Source organism: Hyperoodon ampullatus, assembly GCF_949752795.1.
Source record: "Hyperoodon ampullatus genome assembly, chromosome: 3".
In the NCBI taxonomy this organism is placed as follows: domain Eukaryota; kingdom Metazoa; phylum Chordata; class Mammalia; order Artiodactyla; family Ziphiidae; genus Hyperoodon; species Hyperoodon ampullatus.
The window spans coordinates 83,066,601-83,085,496 of record NC_136916.1 but is presented as its reverse complement, the minus strand read 5'-3'; the positions used below and the strand labels follow the sequence as shown (position 1 = coordinate 83,085,496).

The window sequence follows — 18,896 nt, the reverse complement described above, 5'->3', positions numbered from 1 at the left end:
AATTACCAAGCGATTTTATTTTATTCATGAAGATTGATGACCTTACAGCAGAACTGGAAACTGCATCTTCAAAATGTCTACATCTGGGTGCAAAAAATCAAATTCTTCAACAGGAGTTATTATCTATGAAAGTAATGCAAAAGAAATGTGAAAAACTAGAGAAGAATAAAAAGAAGTTGGAACAAGAAGTAGTGAACCTCAGAAGTCATATAGAAATGAATATGATAGAACACAGTCAAGTAGAGCAGTATAAACGGGAGGTTGAAGAAAGAGCAAGACAGGATATAATAGAAAAATTAAAAGAAATCAACCTATTTTTACAGGTTAATTTTTTGATCTGTAATGTGCTTTAATTCACTTCACTATAAATTACATTTCGGATGTATACATTTTATATGTTTCTTCTACTTCCCTTATAGCAGTTTGTTTTGTAAATTTCTGGAAGGAAGGTGGCATTTGTTTCTCCCTTTAAATATTTCAGTTTCCATCATTATTCTCACTAAATTGATCTTTCAGAACGATTCTCACTAGGGAATCATTTTATTTTTAAGACCAACTGGTATAAAACAAAACTATTAGGATGAAAAGAAAATATTATGATTTAGAAATTGTACTATACTCTTGGATTATTCTTAGCTGTATTGTTCAATTTAAAAATTTTAAAATTGATCCTATTATTCTTTGAATTATCAGATTACATGAGTACGAATATAAGAATGATCCAACTTTAATTTTATAATTAAGATTTAATTCAGTTTACATTGATGATAAATATTTTTAAAGTTCAGCTTTTTTTTCACATTTAAAATTGCTCTCTGAATCATTGACACAAAACTAAAGGGAACAAATATACTATAATTATTCAGGTTATAATTATTTTAAACATGTATGTTTTTATTTGACTTTAGACACAAGCAGCATCTCAAGAAAACTTAGAGCAGTTAAGAGAGAATAATAATGCTTCAATAAGAAGTCCAATGGAACTCAGAATTAAAGATCTGGAATCTGAACTCTCCAAAATGAAAACTTTTCAAGAAGATTCTACTAAAGCAGAGTTGGAAAAATATAAGCAACTCTACCTCGAAGAACTAAAAGTTAGAAAGTCATTGCCAAATAAACGAAACAAGTAAGTCAAAACGTAGAATCATAGAAAATAAATTTAAATTCAGCTCATTAATTTGCCTCTAAAGCATAATTTTTATTGAGCCAGGTTCATGAGATTAGTAGGAAGTGAAAGCTAACTAGATAGTATAACTTTGGAAAATGATGTTAGTAAGTGAAATCACTTTTAAAATGTTAGTCCAGTTTGAATCTCCCCACCTTTTTGTTGGTTTTACATACTTTATTTCTTATATTTTCATATATTGGGTTGGCCAAAAAGTTCATTTGTGTCTTCCCGTAAGATGTTAGTGGAAAAACCCAAACGAACTTTTTGGCCAACCCAATAGTTAACCTGATTTAGTCTTTAAGCCAAGTGTTTTTGAAACTTTGTAATTTAGATAAAATTTCTTGTTGGAATTCCCGTAAATAGAAATATTAACGAGTTTAATTATTTTTTGGAAGGTTACCGCTTAAACGCAAAGCGTCACATTTTAGCATTTGGTAAATTTACTTGCTTGATTATGATCTTTGGTATCATCGCTAGAGGGCGCCCTGAGACAAACTACTGTATTTGAAGTTTTTCTACTCTACATAAAGGCATGCTTGTGAAATAAGGGGAAAGTAACAGAGGGGCGAAGGGCCGTATAGTTCACAAAGTGTCTAAAAATAACACGGTGGCCTGCGTGAGGGTGTGCGTGGAAGACCGCAAGGGCAGATCCCACCCCCAGTGCCTCAGTAACAGTGTTACCGGTACCTGTCCGCAGCCTGTTAGGAACCGGGCCGCACAGCGGGAGGTGAGCGGCGGACGAGCCAGCAAAGCTTCACCTGCCGCCCCCCCATCGCCCCCCGTCGCTCGCGTTACCGCCTGAACCATCCTGACAAGCCCCATACACCCCCATCCATGGAAAAGTTGTCTTCCACGAAACTGGCCCCTGGTGCCAGAAAGGTTGGGGACCGCTGCTCTAGATTATTCCTCAGTGCCGAATGCTTAATTCCTCTGAGGTAATGAGTGAAATGTGTATACAGGGGTGGTGAAAGCAAATGCTTGAAAATGTCTTTGAGGGACGGTTTGTTTTTTCATCCCTGAACTGGTTTACTAAAGGTGGGTGTCTAAGTGCAGCCATCGCAGAAGGCAGCAAGCGTCACCTGTTAAGCCGTCTCCATCGCTGATGCCATTTCTCTCCTCTCCCGACTTTGACTGACTTGTTAGTTAAGGATCCCCCAGACACATATATACTTCTTTAGAATAATTTTACACCTAGAATTGTTTATAATAGGTCTGCTTTAACCCATTTTCAGTGTTAAAACGTGGTTTAATGGTTCATTCCATTTACTATTATGGCAATTTAAGAAATGCAAATCATTTACAAATCATTTAGGGAAAATGCAATGAATGAAATTGGTGTTTTGCCATCTTTCCAGGACTCTTAAGAAGCTGGCAAAGGTCAGTATGAAACTACTGGTGGAGAAACAGCAGAACAGATCTTTACTCAGCACTCTTACTACGAGGCCAGTCCTGAAGCCACCTTGTGTAGGAAATATTAATAATAGTTTAGTGCCCAATAGATATCTTACTCCAGGAGAAAACTTAGGGATTTCTACCTCAAGTTGGCGCCCTTCACATGAGAGCATGGAGATTTACTGGACCAAGGTTAGTTATATTACCCTTTTTTCCTTGGGTTTCAGATTTCTGATAATAATTCTTGTTTTTAATTTGGTGAAATTCTGAATTGTTTATTTGACTTACACACACGAAGTAAAAGCCATAATTAATTGTGCTAATAAAGAGACAGAAATTTTATGATATTTTAAAGTCCCTGGATTTCTCATTTTCAAGAGAGATTTATCATTAACTTTATTCAGTAAATGTAATTAAACTGACAAATTTTAAATTTCTTGAAAAACTGCAGTTAAATTCTATTTTAGAAATTAAATATTATTGCCTAATAACCAAAGATATACCTTCTAATTGATTTCAGTTTGGCAATGGTTCATAATCATTTTCAAGTTTTGCTGCACCCTAGTTTTTCTACCCCTAAGCATAAGTGAATGATTGGCATCCAAACACTTAACCATATATGGATTTTTTTTTATTTAAAGGAATCCTAGATAAATCCTTTTTGTGAATTAAATAGACTTGTAGCACTAAGTAGGTTAATTTCTGTTTTGAAGTTAAATTTTTTTGTCATTTTCGTACATGAGAGTGCATCCTTATTTGCTATTTTACTTAGAGCATTTTTATTGAATTTTTATAAAATGTCTTGCTGAGCAATTGTAGAACATTTCTAAATACGTAAATAAAGCAAATATTTAAATTTTTAAAATGAAGTCCACTTATGTCTCTATCTTGCCATCACCTGGATGAATGATGACTATGATGGGGAGTCTTTAAATTGCAACTAGTTTTCATTGTGTATCATTGTTATTAAAATATGCATCTCACTCAGTGCACACGGGGTTATGGTTTTGATGGTGTTTTCATGATGTTCTTGATGCAGAGAAAAGTAGGCCTTGTTAAATGAAGTCTCCACCTGTTTTCTCATTTGGCTTCACGTCGTAAGAAATCATAGAAGAGCAAAGCTAAGGTTTCTTAGACAGTGCTGTGGCTAAATTGGGTCTAAGTGCTTCAGAGCCATGAAACTGGACTCCAGGGTCGAAAAGAAAATGCATGTCAAGCCCTCTGTCAGTTGCTAAGCATGATGTAAACTTAGAATGTTCTCATGGGTTGTCACCCAAAAAATCAAACAATGTATCATTTTACAAGATGAAGATGAAAGAGTGTGTGAATGCAAAAACAATGTGAGAGAAAATTTCTGCGGGAATTTTTTCCTTTAATTTTTTTGGAGGAAAGAGGCGTTTATTTTTTTAGTAATTCTAGATAAATCGAAAAATCATTTATTTTAAACTCAATGTTGTAGTTACTAGATAGTTCCCTTGTGGGGTCTTTGCCAAATCGTGCTGGTTTTAATAAGAGAGATTGAAGAGCACTACTTAACTCTATCAAGGTGCAAAGACATGTCTCCATAATCACTACAGAATGCCACGGAAGAGTTATTATACAGTTGTTGTTCACATAATTCTTAGTAAGACTTACAGAAAGAAGGTGCCTTCTGGAATTGCTAGGAATATAATTATTTCTACTAGGAAAACATAAAATAATACTATGAGAGGTGTTAACGTACTGTCTAAAATGATAGAAAGAGGTGGGTTTTTGGATGGGACATCATAAAACAATAGCCTTCTAAAGGTTTTAGCTATGATTCTACAAAGTAAAATGTTAAAAATGGCATTAAGATTGCATTTGTTTATCATTCTCCTTTATTTGCAATGTTTTAACATTTTGGACTCTTCCTACTGTGAAGTTTTATCTTACTCAGCATTTTCGCCTAACTTTAAGGAAAATAATTATAGCAAAGTACTGCTCTAGGTGTGTGGTTTCAGTTGCGCTGGTTGTAGCAGCAAGCTTTCTCCATGTACGTAATACTTAGATTTATTACCTCCCTCACCAGTACACGAAGTTCAGTCTTAGCAGTTGATACCATTGTGGGGGTAGGAGATTACTGCGTATCTGTCTTGCTAATTTTACCCTCAGTTTTCACATTCTAGTTAATTCTGGGATGTTTGGTCCTATATATCAGACGTAATTTTACAGTTTTTTTCAATTGTGTTATTTAATTATATTATTATAAAATACAAAAAGTTAACATTAGCCAAAATAGCTACATCACTGTTAGATTTTCTTGCACATAGAATTTTTTCAAGAACTGAAAACTTAAAAATCTATTCCAGACAATTTTATAACAGACACAATCTCACTGGTTTAAAGATTTTTTTATGTTCAAGAGTTTTTAGGTATTTGTGTGCCGAACACGATGCATGGCCACAGTAGTTAATAAATGCCCTTTAAATCTGTCTTAAGTAGGAGGATTACATTTTACATTGACTGATTTTGGACTTTTGGTGCATTACTGACACTTTGAAAATTTTTCTAATGATTTATTTAAGTAATTTAAAAAATTACTCAAATGTCCATTCAGTTCAGCAACTCTCTTTCTAAATGTGGTCATACAAATGCACTGAAGCTAAAACATTTAATATTCCTAAGACTTTGACTTTTTATATGACACAACATTTTGTGTCTCACCAGAATATTGAGTCACATTTCTTTTTAAAAAAATAGGCCTTGTGTTTACATCACCAAGGCAGTGCCTATCCACTCTTGAGTTTTAACTCTAATCAAATTACCACAGTAGTTGAGCTAGTTTCTCATAAGGCACAGGCAGAGTTCAATAAACTTGTTTATTGTCTCAGTTTATTATATCAGTATAATCCTTCTTGTTCCCACTTCATTTTGTCCACATGGACAAATGAGTAGGCATTTTATCTTTTGAAAGATAGAGGTAATAGTTCAACTTCTTAACAGTTCTTTTTCTTTCATTCATTTTTTTTCCTGTACTTAGTTTTTCAGCTCTTTGATCTACAAATTCTTCCTCAGTTCTTCTCTCTGCAGCAAAATATATGTACTTAATATCTACAGACTGCCAAGTGTAATTTCCTTCATACCTTAGCCTGTTTACAATTGGATAATGCATTGAAGTGGTTTAAATGACTTGATTTTATTACATTTTCGTGACATTTAAAATGAGTGATATCAAATTTTAAAAGTATCAATAATTACTGAAAATAAATTAACTTTGGAAATGAGTGTGCATGTGTATGTGTGTGGTGTGTATATATTTATCAAATTGGTCTTAAAAAGAGAGTGCAACATTATTTTCCAGCCTGCAGTCTCAGATATAATTTAACAGTAATATATTACGGTTGGGTGAACGAGCACATACTTGTTGTGCTTCATATTGTTACCGGCTTCACTACGTTTCTTTCTAAAATGTTCCTTTCACCTTTCCCCTACTTTATAGTGGGGGTTGTTTTGAACAATGTACATTAATTATAAAGTCAGGGAAGAAGAAGAAAACGTTCCCTCAGTGTCGTGTGGTCCTCTGCCTTGTTGGAACTGTGCTGGGTAGGTGGCAGATGACACTTCTCTTCCCCTTCTGAGTTCAGCACGCGGGAGTCAGCAGCTGGAGATCAACTAAGGAGCTTTGTTACTGACACATAACTAATGAATTGGAGGACGTGCTTTAGGTGTGCAGTCACAGTGGGCCTCAGAATACTTCATCCCAAATTAGGCCTAAGGGGAGGAAGCAAATGCTTGACCCCCGCCCCAGGGCAGGCTGCTTACTGCGGGCATGAGAGCAGACCCCAGTTCCCGGTGCTGAGGGCACACACACCTTCTCAAAGAAGAGATTCGGAAGCAAGCAAGCACTTCTTAGTTCCTTCTCCCAAATTCACGCATTGAGTAAATCTCCCCTCCTCTCATGAGGAGGGTAGGAGTGTAAGTCCTCACGTTGAAACTTTAGGCCAAGGAATTAGCCTGTAATTTCTGACTGGATTTAAATTCTAATTGAGATTACACTCATGTTTTTTGTACATACAAACTAATGATGAGAGATTGAAGTATGCTAGATAGTAAAGAGAAATCTGGTTTGTGTTTTAAATTTTGCCATATATAACCCACAACGTGGATAATTCATTTGTTGACTCATTTCGGTAAACCAAGTTTTATTTGGAGGAAACGAATATCCTTTTAAAGAAGAATCTCCTCAGGCTTCCCTGGTGGCGCAGTGGTTGAGAATCTGCCTGCCCATGCAGGGGACACGGGTTCGTGCCCCGGTCTGGGAAGATCCCACATTCCGCGGAGCAGCTGGGTCCGTGAGCCATGGCCGCTGAGCCTGCGCGTCCGGAGCCTGTGCTCCGCAACGAGAGAGGCCACAACAGTGAGAGGCCCGCGTACCGCAAAAATAAATAAATAAATAATTTTTAAAAAAAGAAGAAGAATCTCCTCAATTTTGGCCTGTGTGATTCAACTAAAGATTTTCTCCTTCAAGTTCCCTGTCCTGTGGTTAAAAAAAAAAATCTGTGCTTTATAAATTAAGTATATTGACTGCTACTAATAAGAGTTATGATAATTTATTCTTGTTCATGCTTTTGAAACATATAATTTAGTTAGAAAGCTACTATTTCATGTCTCATGCATCAAACGTTATTGAGCTACATGACAAAGTTTTACATATTCATTTTCTCTGAGTTATAGTTAAAAATCTATGTGTTTTTTTTCCTTAATCTGAGGAAGTAGCTGGCATAGAACTCTCTCTAGACTCAGTGAGAAGGCCGTTGGCTTTGTGACACGTTGGCTTTGTGACAAAGTCTCTCTGACCCTTTGTTACCTCTTTTGTAAAATTAGGGACTTTCACTAAATCAATGACTCTCATACCTTAAAAAATTTTCTTTCAAGGAAAAGAACCTTTCTTTTAAAAAAAAATTTTTGCATGAAACTGTATTATATAAAACAGAGACAAATATAGAGCTGTTTAGCTAAAGGAGTGGCGGAGACCCTGAAGCTGTGAATTCTTTTTCCTTCAGTCCTGCAGTGTCCTCAGTGGGGGACCTTCCATTACTATGGGACATAGTTTGGAAACTACCAGTTGTGAGAGAATCCTTCTAACTAAAAATCTTTAAAATTAAAACTTGCCGATATATTATTTTCCTGTGTATAATTTTCTCTCCTTTCTGTGGTTTTGTTAAATGGAAAAGTTTAAAGAAAAATGAAGGGGTGTTCTCCTTATTATTTATTTAATTTTTGTGGTACGCAGGCCTCTCACTGTTGCGGCCTCTCCCGTTGTGGAGCACAGGCTCCGGACGCGCAGGCTCAGCGTCCATGGCTCACAGGCCCAGCCGCTCCGCAGCATGTGGGATCTTCCCGGACCGGGGCAAGAACCTGTGTCCCCTGCATCGGCAGGCGGACTCTCAACCACTGTGCCACCAGGGAAGCCCTGTTCTCCTTATTAATGTTAGACTTCCAACTACTTACCCCAGGTGAACATGATCTTCACCTAGAAATCAACATAAGGGTCTTGGAAGTACATATTGAGGAAAAGAGCTTTTGGGGGAAAAGAGAGTAATCTTACACAGGTCATTCCCTAATTCAATGCATGTAAAAACGTGACCTACATTTTGCAGTGTTTATTAATGGTAATAAAAAATTATTTCAGTAAAGGCTTCTTCCTTCATCTGTTATGAGTTATTTATTTCACAAAACCTGTCTAGTAATGTTGTCACATTATTCATTTCATAGGGCCTCTCTACAGTGCTGTTGTCAGAAAAGTGTTATGGAAAACAGTCTCTGAAAATATTGGGAAACCTGCTAGCCAAAAAATTTGTCTTCGCACCTAAAATTTACAAAGGCGTTGGCTATCATGATATCATTATCATCACAGTGTTTGTCATGTTCAGTATACTATTTGAGACCCTGTTTAGTGAAAGGGTGCCTTTTATAAGAAAGATTTTTAAAAGAACACTCTAGGTGGAGACACTTGTAATACAGTTTGAAATGTTCCCACACATTTCATAATTAAGTAGATAACTATAATTAGTCAAATGTTTCAAAAAGTTGGCCCTAATTTCTAGAATGGAAACAAAGTTACAGTTAAAGAATTATGTATTGTTTTCCTTGTTTCTAATTCTAGAAAGTCATGAATCAGAAACTGAGTTTGAAAACTGGCTCTAGCCTCTACTTTTCCTTTCTTCAAGCAGATTTTCTGAAATAAATGTTTCAGTCCTAATATAGACAGAAAAATACCTTTACTTAATTTTTTGCCAGTAGAATTTTGACATGACATTACAACAGAACCATTTTCTCCATTTTATGTATTTAAGATTCTATGTTGAAAAATTATTACCATAGAACATACCTTAAAATTTTAGTTATATAGAAGTGTAAGAAAGGAAAACTCATTTTAAGGAAAGATCCATTAGAGTAAAAAACTGATTAAACTTTTATAAAGAGCAATTTTTCTAAGAATTGCAAAGTAATGCATTCATTGTAATATATATATGACTTTAATCGTTTAAACTTGTTTGTACCAATAAGACCAAATATCACCCTCTGAAATTATGTATATTCAGTAGACTGATATTTATTGTACTTTTTATCAGATTAATCTAAATAACATTACATATGTATGTTCTTTATTATCTAAAATCAAAATAAGTAGGAATTTATTTTATTTTATTTATGTGATTATTTTTCTATTTAAGCAATCCTCAAATTAGGTCTAGTCTCTAGAAGTATTATTTAAAGGCCACATTTCATAAGCTATACATCATTCCTACAAAAATGTCTCTTGTCTAACTTAAATAATATTTTACTTATTTCAGATGTGGCAGGAGATGGAAGAAAATATAACTAGAGTACTAGAAAAAGGTATGTTGCTGAAATTTATGAATTAAATTTAGACATTGATTTCTGAAATAAACTGTAAATATTCAGTAGTAAATGGCATCTCTTTCCATTGTTTGGATGACAGATACTATTGATAGGTTAAATATCTTTTCTTATACATATCTAATGAAAAAATGTGAAAGAATGAACATTCATAATGAAAAATATCCTGATTCCTCATTTATTCATCATGTTCCACAGCTTTAAAAAAAAATCTCAAAAAGTCTATGTATTTCTTTTTATTTCTGGCTATATCCTTCCTCTCTACTTCTGCCATCCCTGTGGAACTGTCAACCTGCACACTGACACTATTAGAAAACATGGGGTTTATCAACTTCTCAAGTTTCTGGCAGTGATTAAGGCCAAAAAACCCAGACTCAAGCAGTCACGTTCGTGTAGCTGTCACTTAGTGGCTGACATTAAAATTTCCTGTCATTGACTTTGTCATTGGTTTATCTTTCGCTCTCAGGAAAAATTCCAAATTCCTTATCATGGAATAAAAACACCCAAATCAGTTTGGGTCCTGCCATAGTATTCAGCCTTATCTCTTTACTACCTTCCTCTGCCCCTTTGCTCTACATCTAGTCAAATAGACTGCTTGCAATCCCACAGGTGCTCTTCCTCACCTTTAGTCTTTGTATTTGCTTCTTCCCTCCATCTCCCGTACTTTTCCCTTGTCCTTCAGGTATCCACTTACATACCACCTCCACCAAAAAGCTGACAGTATTGACACAAAGCTGGGTGTCACTTCTGAGTGTTCCTTGTACCCTCTTTTATACCTGTCATAGTATTTATGACTCTGTATGGAAATTGCCTGTTTGTCTGTTTTTCCAGTTTATAGTATGATTTTTCAGGGTGGACCGTGTCACCTTCATCTTGTAAGTTCAGTGCTTGTCACAGCACCTTAGCAGATGGTTGTTGAGTAAATGAATGACGAATGAGAAAGCCAGAAGCTCTGATACTCAGCCACAAGAGCAATTAATTCATCGTGCAACCACAGGCAAATTATATACTAGTAATCTTGTATTTTGTGTTATGTCGTGTATAGATACTTTTCATTCTTCTGAACGCTTAGAAAGGTCTCAGGTTTTTTTTTTTACTAACTTATATTTAGTTAACTCAAGTATTTTAGGTAAAGAATATAATCCTTTCTTTTTCTTTTCAGCTGCTGCTGAACTGAATCAGCTTGCTATAGAGCTTCTCATCTAGGAGCTACTGATGAGTCAAATCTAAATCAAGATCTAGTTTTGAAAACATCACGAGAATATGTACAGATTTTGAAGAAAGATTATATGATCTAAAAGATAAATAGTAAAAATTTCCCTCCTGGGTTGTTTGCATAACATTTTAGTTGTTTCCCATTAAACATGACATGAAAATCTGGATTAAAGGAAAATATTCTTGTATTATATGTGTATGATGAAAATTTATATAGTATTTTAAACCATGTTTCTCTGCATCTAACTTACTTTTAATCAGATTTTGTGAATCAAAACACTGTTGAGTTTTACATACTCAAACTGAGCCCTGATACCAGCACCCAGACAACCAAACTTGTCATTGATATATAGTGGTGTTGATTGATAGCTTTTTTCTATTTCCAATTTTATCACTATATATAGACCTAAAGATTTAGACAGACATCATTTGGATATACTGCTGCTATGGCTATTGTCAATGTTTTGGGGTTTTTTTAATATTATTTATTTTTGACTGTGTTGGTTCTTCGTTGCTGCATGCGGACTTTCTCTAGTTGCGGCGAGCGGGGGCTACGGGCTTCTCATCGTGGTGGCTTCTCTTGTTGCGGAGCCTGGGCTCTAGGCGCGCGGGCTTCAGTAGTTGTGGCATGCAGGCTCTAGAGCACAGGCTCAGTAGTCGTGGCGCACAGGCTTAGTTGCTCCATGGCATGTGGGATCTTCCCGGACCAGGGCGAACCTGTGTTCCCTGCATTGGCAGGAGGATTCTTAACCACTGTGCCACCAGGGAAGTCCTTATTGTCAATGTTTGGATGTATTACAATTGTTCTAGTGCCATAAAACTTAGTATATATAACTTTAAACACTGATTCATAGATCTTTCCTCATGGAGAAATAAAATTTCCCTAAGACTTTTCACCTTTTCTATTTATTTACTTACTTACTTTTTGGAAACAGTCTTAGAGAAGAGTTCCAAGCACCAGACTCAAACAGACATTTTCCTAAAACTACCATATCTCCCATATATTCTCCTAATGTAACATTTATCTTTCCTAAATGTCATTTGTTCTCCCATAAGTGCCCTTCCCTCCCCCCACCAAGAAGTCATGTTTTTCAGAAGATGCCTTTCTCCTACTCCCTGTCACTTAAGTAGTATATAAGCCCCCAGTTGTAGCCAGCCCTTCAAATCACGTTTCTCTGTGAACCCCTGCATGTAGTCATCCACAGTTAAATGTTTTTTTCTCATGGTAATCTGCTTTTGTCAATTTAATTTGCAGATTCCCAATTAATGAACGTAAGAGGGTAAAGGAAGTGTTTTCCTTCCCAACAATTCCAAGAGCTAAAATGTTAGCGACTCTTACTTACATCCTTTATTCCCTTTTCTTCTGTCCTTTCAGTGTACTTAGTTGGCAGAACTTCATAAGAGATTGCTTATCATTCTCCCCCCTTACCTTCACCCAGGCATCTACGTGCTGCTGAAGAAAGTTATTCTACTACTTTTATTTAGTTAATTTGCATCTTCTTTCTTCACAATGTCGATTTCAAATCTCCTCTCTCTGTAAACTTTTCACCCTGTTTTTTCCCTCTCATGTGTACCAGGCAATCTCATTTCTCACGACAAACTTCTTGAAAGATTTGCCGGTATCCCCACCCGCTCTAGGCTGTCTTCTCCTTCCCGCATTCTCTCAAAACTGCTCCGAAGTCACCGATGACTTCCACATCGCTAAATCAAAGTGACACCTTTCCAGTCCTTGTCTAACTGAATTTCTCATTCCTCTTGGCATTCAGTATAACTGACCTCTTTGAGACACTCTCTCCTTTCGGCTGGGCTTTTAATACTCTTTAATTTCATCCTGAATGCACCCACAGCGTATTGGGATCGCAGACAGAGTTCTTATTAATATCTCACAGTAAATACACAGGCCTTCCCCCCCCGCCCAGGCCTGCACCTGGGGCAACATGGTGAGAACAGGTCAGTTGTTCTAAGTCAGCAGGTGAAGGGCGGGAGGAAACTGGTTTTCCCTGCTGCTTGTGAAGGGGCGGGAGTTAGCCGTCCTTCTCTCCTGGGAAGCATCTCCTCCTCACTCTGGCCTTTGGTATGTAAGTAAAACTGTTACCCACCCCAACAAGGGTCCTTCTGCCCAGTGTCGCCCCCACCAGTAGAATGAGTTGGGTTCAGAAGCAAAAGAAAGCTTTACTCTTTGATCAAAGAATGCAGGGGCACAAGCTCCCGCTCAAGAGGCCGTGGGCGGGGCTGCTTCACAGGGATCCCATCAGCAGGGGACGGGGTGGAGTTCTCGCGGGGCAGGCGCAGGAGCAGGCGCAGGCGCAGCTGCTCCCCATCGCAGTGCCCACATGGCCCGCCACCGCCATCTTGATTGGGGGTGTCGTGTGCAGCGTTCCTGCATACGGTCGGACCTCCCACCCCCAGCTGGAGCATTGGCGCAGACATTTCACACCCGGAACTCGGGTGTGAAGTGCTGGATGCGAGGCCTCTGCACGAAGCCCCCTGTAAGCCAGTGAAAGCAGACTAAGCACAAAGGCAAAAAAGGTTAGACTTTATTTTACTACCCAGATTCTATTTTTATTTCCTGGGAACAGCTAATGGGCTTTGCCGGTGATGAAGTCTCTCCAGGAGCCAGACCCGGAGTCTCCAAGTTTCTGGGCCTCATTCCTCCTTGAAATGTGAATTCCTAGGGAGATGGTGCACCTTCGGGGACCTACTCAGAGCTGTAACTATTTGGTCCTCCTGGGGGGATGAGACTTTATGAATCCTTTCAGATCAGAGCAATTAACTAGACAAATGGCTGTAGATGTGAATCTCACACTGCACAGAGAGTCTCAGAGGGCCAGGGCTTTTTACAAGATCGCTGAGAAATCCCAGGAACTTTTGCTTCCCCACAATTCCACCCCTCATTCCGGAAGGAGCTTTAGCCCCAACATCGGCCACTGTAACCAGTCCAACTAAAATTGGTGGGCACCAAATCCTTTGGGTTTGTCTTAGCCAACACTTAATCAGAGCTACGATCAGCAGAACCCTGACTTAGCAAAAGAAGTTGGTCTCAGCTGAACTCCCCCAAATCTCAGGTTCAGGCATCTAGCCGAGTCCCCCAAAGCATTAGGGACGACCTTGGGAAGGCAGGTGGCTTCCTCCTTGTGTTTCCATATTAACCTTTGCTATCTGGCCCAAGGCACTGTAAGGAAGCAAAATTTGTCACCCCTAAACGTGTCTCTTTGGCACGAGAATTGTTTTAGGCTGAATACTTTTAAGAAGTGGAAGACTCAGGAAGTCTTTCTTTTTACCACCCCCTTAACTGTTGAAGAGTTTAGATAAAGGGCCTGGTCCGAGAAGACCGCCATCACCAGAGACACTAGAAGGAATATTGGCTAGGTGCGGTAAAGAGCACTCCAGAGTTTTACAGGGAGTTCCAAACATTTGCTTTTCCATCTCCATGTGAATTGCCTTCCTCCACTTTGTAGTCCCAAACCACTACCCATAACATCCTCTTTTGTCTTTAGCTGAAGATGGTATTTAAGGGGAGGTTTTTAGCCATTCTGGTGAGTTACTCAGTTTTCCTGGGTCTCTCCCATGTATACAGGAAGTAAACATGTTAGTAAGCTTTTTTCTGTTTTTCTCCTGTTAATCTGTCTCACATCAATTTTATCCTGAGACCAGTCAGACGAACCTAGAAGGATAGAGGAAGGTTTTTTTTCTCCCCGACAGCACATACCTTAGTACAGGTAGCGATGCTAATTTACAAGTGGCACAGACTTTGCTTCGCCTGCAAGGAAGGAATCTATGGCAAACTCTGTTATCCATACAATACTAGCCAGTGAGTTGAAGCTCACCTGAATGGCTTCAAGCTGAGGTGGGGTCACTGTGTTAGTCATACTGCTCACTGCAGGACCGGCCAATAAATTGAGAGACGAGTTGTTGGAGCAAGGAATAGCGACCTTATTTGCAAAGCTGGCAGGCTGAGAAGATGGGAGACTCATGTCCCAAAGAACCATCTAGCCTGAGTTAGAATTCAGGCTTCTTTTATACTGAAAGGGGAGGGAGTAAAGTCAAACACTTCCTGGTTCCCATCAGCCTCCTGAGGGGAGGTGTTACTGTTTTCCTCTTTTTCCTCCCTGCAGTCATTCACAGGTGGGCCTGGTCAGCATGCTTCCTGGGAGCTAAACAAAGGTACTTTAGCTTAATGCTCATTACCTGGGAGGCAGGGTTCCCAGAGATGGGCCATTGTGTATAACTTAAGCTTGTAGGCAACATCCCCTCAGTGATTAACTTGTAATAGAATACGAAGTTTCTTCGCTTTGTATGGTATTGTACAGTTGTTCACTTCAGCAGAAGTCAGGGACAAATTTCATACTGCCTTTTGTGAAAGAAAAATAAAAATGGAGTCGGTAATGCTCCCTAAAGAGGGTTCTCTAAAGTGGAGCTGGGAGGCCATTAAGGGGTGTGACATATGCACGTCTCAGCCTGGATGGAATCTGACCTTTTGACCATTTATTGTCCTAATGAAGTCATCCAGAACATCTGCCAGAAACTCAAGATACTTCTTGGACCCTACCCTAAAATAACTTGTGATCCCTTAAGGACAAGTATTTCCGGACTCGTATCAGAGTCAGTCATAATTCTCATCAGGCAATTTTTGTCGGCCTGTGGCTTTTTGTCTTTATAAGCCCCTGACTCTCTCTCGGAACACTCAGTTTTACGTGAATCTGTGTCTCCCGAATTGAAATTCTTTTTTGTTCCTTCCAGTTTTATTGAGATATAATGGACATGGAGCACTGTATAATTTTAAGGTGTACAGCATAATGATTTGACTTATGAGATGATTACCACAATACATTTTACTATAATTATAAACATAACTATATCCCTGTTGCCAGGATATAGTGAAACATAACTATAGCCCTGCTGCTGGGATATAGTAAAATTATTAGTCAGTGTTCTCCAGAGGGGAAATAAAAACAGTATGAGGTTACCTATCTATCTATCTATCTAACTATCTATCTATCATCTATCATCTATCTATCTATCTCTGTCAACAGGTCTGAAATCTGCAGGGTGGGCCTGCAGGCTGTAAATTCAGGGAAGAGTTGATGTTGCAGTCTTGAGTCTGAATCCCCAGGACAATAGTCTGGAAACTCAGGCAGGGTTTCTATGCTTCAGTCTTGAAAAGAGTTCATTCCACTTTGGGGAACCTCAGTCTTTGCTCTTAAGACCTTCAACTGATTGGATGAGGCTCATGGGCATTATGGATGGTAATCAGCTTTATTCAAAGTTACTGATTTAAATACTAATCACATTTAAATACACCTTCACAGAGGGGACTTCCCTGGTGGTGCAGTGGTTAAGACTCTGCGCTCCCAATGCAGGGGGCCTGGCTTCGATCCCTGGTCAGGCAACTAGATCCCACATGCACACCGTAACTAAGAGTTTGCATGCCACAACTAAAGGGCCTGCGTTCCTCAACTAAGGAGCCCACCTGCTGCAACTAAGACCTGGTGCAACCAAATAAATAAATAAATAAATAAAATCATTTCCTCGAAGAATACTTAATGGTATGGTAAAGTGCTCCAAATGTGATGTTTATAAAAGCAGGATACAAAACTGTATTTAAATATATATATATATTTAAATACCTTCATGGAAACATCTAACTTGTGTTTGACCAAACAGCTGGGATCATAATCTAGCCAAGTTGGCACATAAATTAACTATCACACCGGGCAGATATTTTAACTATCAATTTTAAGAAGAATATTGAAATATTCTAATATTTTTCCAGTTCTAGGCTAGGTTTTATGGAGAACCTATAATGCAACCTGTATGTTCCTTCCTGCCCCCCTGCAAGAGGTTTTTATTGTTTTAATTTTTAAAATTTTTTATTAGAGTATAATTGCTTTACAATGTTGTGTTAGTTTCTGCTGTACAATGAGGTGAATCAGCTATATGTATACCTATATCCTCTCCCTCTTGGACCTCCCTTGCCCTGACCCCCATCCCACCCACCTAGGTCATCACAGAGCACCGAGCTGAGCCTCCTGTGCTTTATAGCATGTTCCCACTAGCTAGCTATTTTACACATGGTAGTGTATATATGTCAATCCTGATCTCCCAGTTCATCCCACCCTCCCCTTCCTTCCTGTGTCCACATGTCCATTCTCTACATCTGTGTCTCTGTTCCTACCCTGCAAATAGGTTCATCTGTACCATTTTTCTAGATTCCACGTATATGCATTAATATATGATATTTGCTTTTCTCTTTCTGGCTTACTTTACTCTGTATAACAGACTCTAGGTCCATTCACATCTCTACAAATGACCCAATTTCATTCCTTTTCATGGCTAAGTAATATTCCATTGTATATATGTACCACTTCTTCTTTATCCATTCTTCTGTCATTGGACACTTAGGTTGTTTCCATGTCCTGGCTATTGTAAAGAGTGCTGCAATGTGTCCTTTTGAATTATGGTTTTCTCAGGGTATATGCCCAGTAGTGGGATTGCTGGGTCACATGGTATTTCTGTTTTTAGTTTTTTAAGGAACCTCCATACTGTTCTCCATAGTGGCTGTATCAATTACATTCCCACCAACAGTGCAAGAGGGTTCCCTTTTCTCCATACCGTCTCCAGCATTTATTGTTTGTAGATTTTTTGATGATGGCCATTCTGACCGGTGTGAGGTGATACCTCATTGTAGTTTTGATTTGTATTTCTCTAATAATTAGTGATGTTGAGCATAGGAGTTTGTTATTGATTTTGTTACCAAACCAAACTTGGGTCCACTTGCCCAATGCACAGCAAAGATAATCTACTGACACCAGGTTGTGATGAAGGAAAGTGTGGCGTTTATTCCAAGGTGCCCAACGTGGCGCCAAGCAAGGAGAACAGACGGCTCAGGCTCAATAGACCCAAACTGTCCAATAGCTTTCAGGGAAGGGTTTTTAAAGGCAACATTAGGGGTGAGGATGTAATGTGCCAGATGAGCCTGTGTACATCCTTCTGGATTGGTTGGCAGTGAGGTAACAGGGTGGTGTTTTGGGAATCAACATCAACCATCAGGTTCCAACCGGTCTGAGGTCTGTGGGCTTGTGGTCAGCATGCAGTTAACTTCTTCCACCTGGTGGGATTTTCAGTGTCTGCAAAACAGCTCAAGGGTATATATGGCTTAGACTATTATCTATAGCCCTTGAGGAGGAACTAAAGGTCCTTGACTTTGTTTTATGGCTAAACTATTATTATTTTGTCTTGCTTCACTATTTTCCTTTTTTCTCACTTCCCTAATTACATTTGCTCTTTGGAACTGAGGGAAAGCCTAGGAGGCTAAAGGTTTTCTACAAACAAGAGGCAGGGGCCATGGGGAGGTCCCCACTGGGTCCTGCTCCATTGCAATTAGTTTTTCTTTTTAACAGTGTTTCCCCCCTTATTTTTAATGGATTCAAGAGGAGGGGAGAGGGTTCCTAGTTAGTTTTTCAGTCATTACCCACCTAAACTGGAAGGTCTAGAAAAATCTCTCTCCTTAAAATAAAATAATCTGCATGTCATATTCCCTCACCTCAGATAGTAAATGCGTGTTATATCATTCGAAAAGCCACAAAACCAAAACCAGCCAATTCCAGAGCTCTAATCTATGTGCTGGATGCTAGAGATGCAACAACAAGTAGAATGTGGCTTCTTCTCTCTAATTGTTTGTTACCGGTTGTCATTTTGATCCTTATGCTAATGACTCACTGGAGTAAATAAAACAAAATCACTTTATGAACCTGCAAAGAAAATGGGAAGGAAGTCGTAGGTAAGACCACTTAGCTTCTGAGATATTTATTAGGAGTTGGAGAGATTTGTTCTAAAGGGATATAAAGCCTTGTTCCAGCAGGAAACAATTTAAAAAAATTTTTTATTGGAGTATAGTTGACTAACAATGTTGTGTTAGTTTCAGATGTATAGCAAAGTGAATCAGTTATATATATATATCATACCTATATAGATCCATTATTTTTCAGATTCTTTTCCCATATAGGTTATTACAGAATATTGAGTAGAGTTCCCTGTGCTATACAGTAGGTCCTTATTAGTTAGTTATCTATTTTATATGTAGTATTGTGTATATGTTAATCCCAGTCTCCTAATTTATCCCTCCCCCCCATGCTTCCCCTTTGGTAACCGTAAGTTTGATTTCAAGATCTGTGAGTTGGTTTCTGTTTTGTAAATAAACTCACTTGTATCATTTTTAAATTAGACTCCACATATG

General features: G+C 38.3%; 1 protein-coding gene across 1 annotated transcript in view; it reads left to right on the top strand.

Annotated features, from left to right (window-relative positions):
• The window catches only part of LOC307049540 (ankyrin repeat domain-containing protein 26-like), a gene marked incomplete at its 5' end in the record, with an annotated part of 67,925 nt that extends 57,077 nt beyond the window's left edge, over window positions 1-10,848 (top strand). Inside the window, 6 exon segments of the mRNA XM_079699100.1 lie at window positions 33-323; window positions 909-1,126; window positions 2,524-2,752; window positions 9,379-9,424; window positions 10,608-10,616; window positions 10,619-10,848. Coding sequence (XP_079555226.1) covers window positions 33-323; window positions 909-1,126; window positions 2,524-2,752; window positions 9,379-9,424; window positions 10,608-10,616; window positions 10,619-10,743 — 918 coding nt within the window. The 3' untranslated portion in view covers window positions 10,744-10,848.
• Window positions 10,849-18,896: the final 8,048 nt, after the last annotated feature.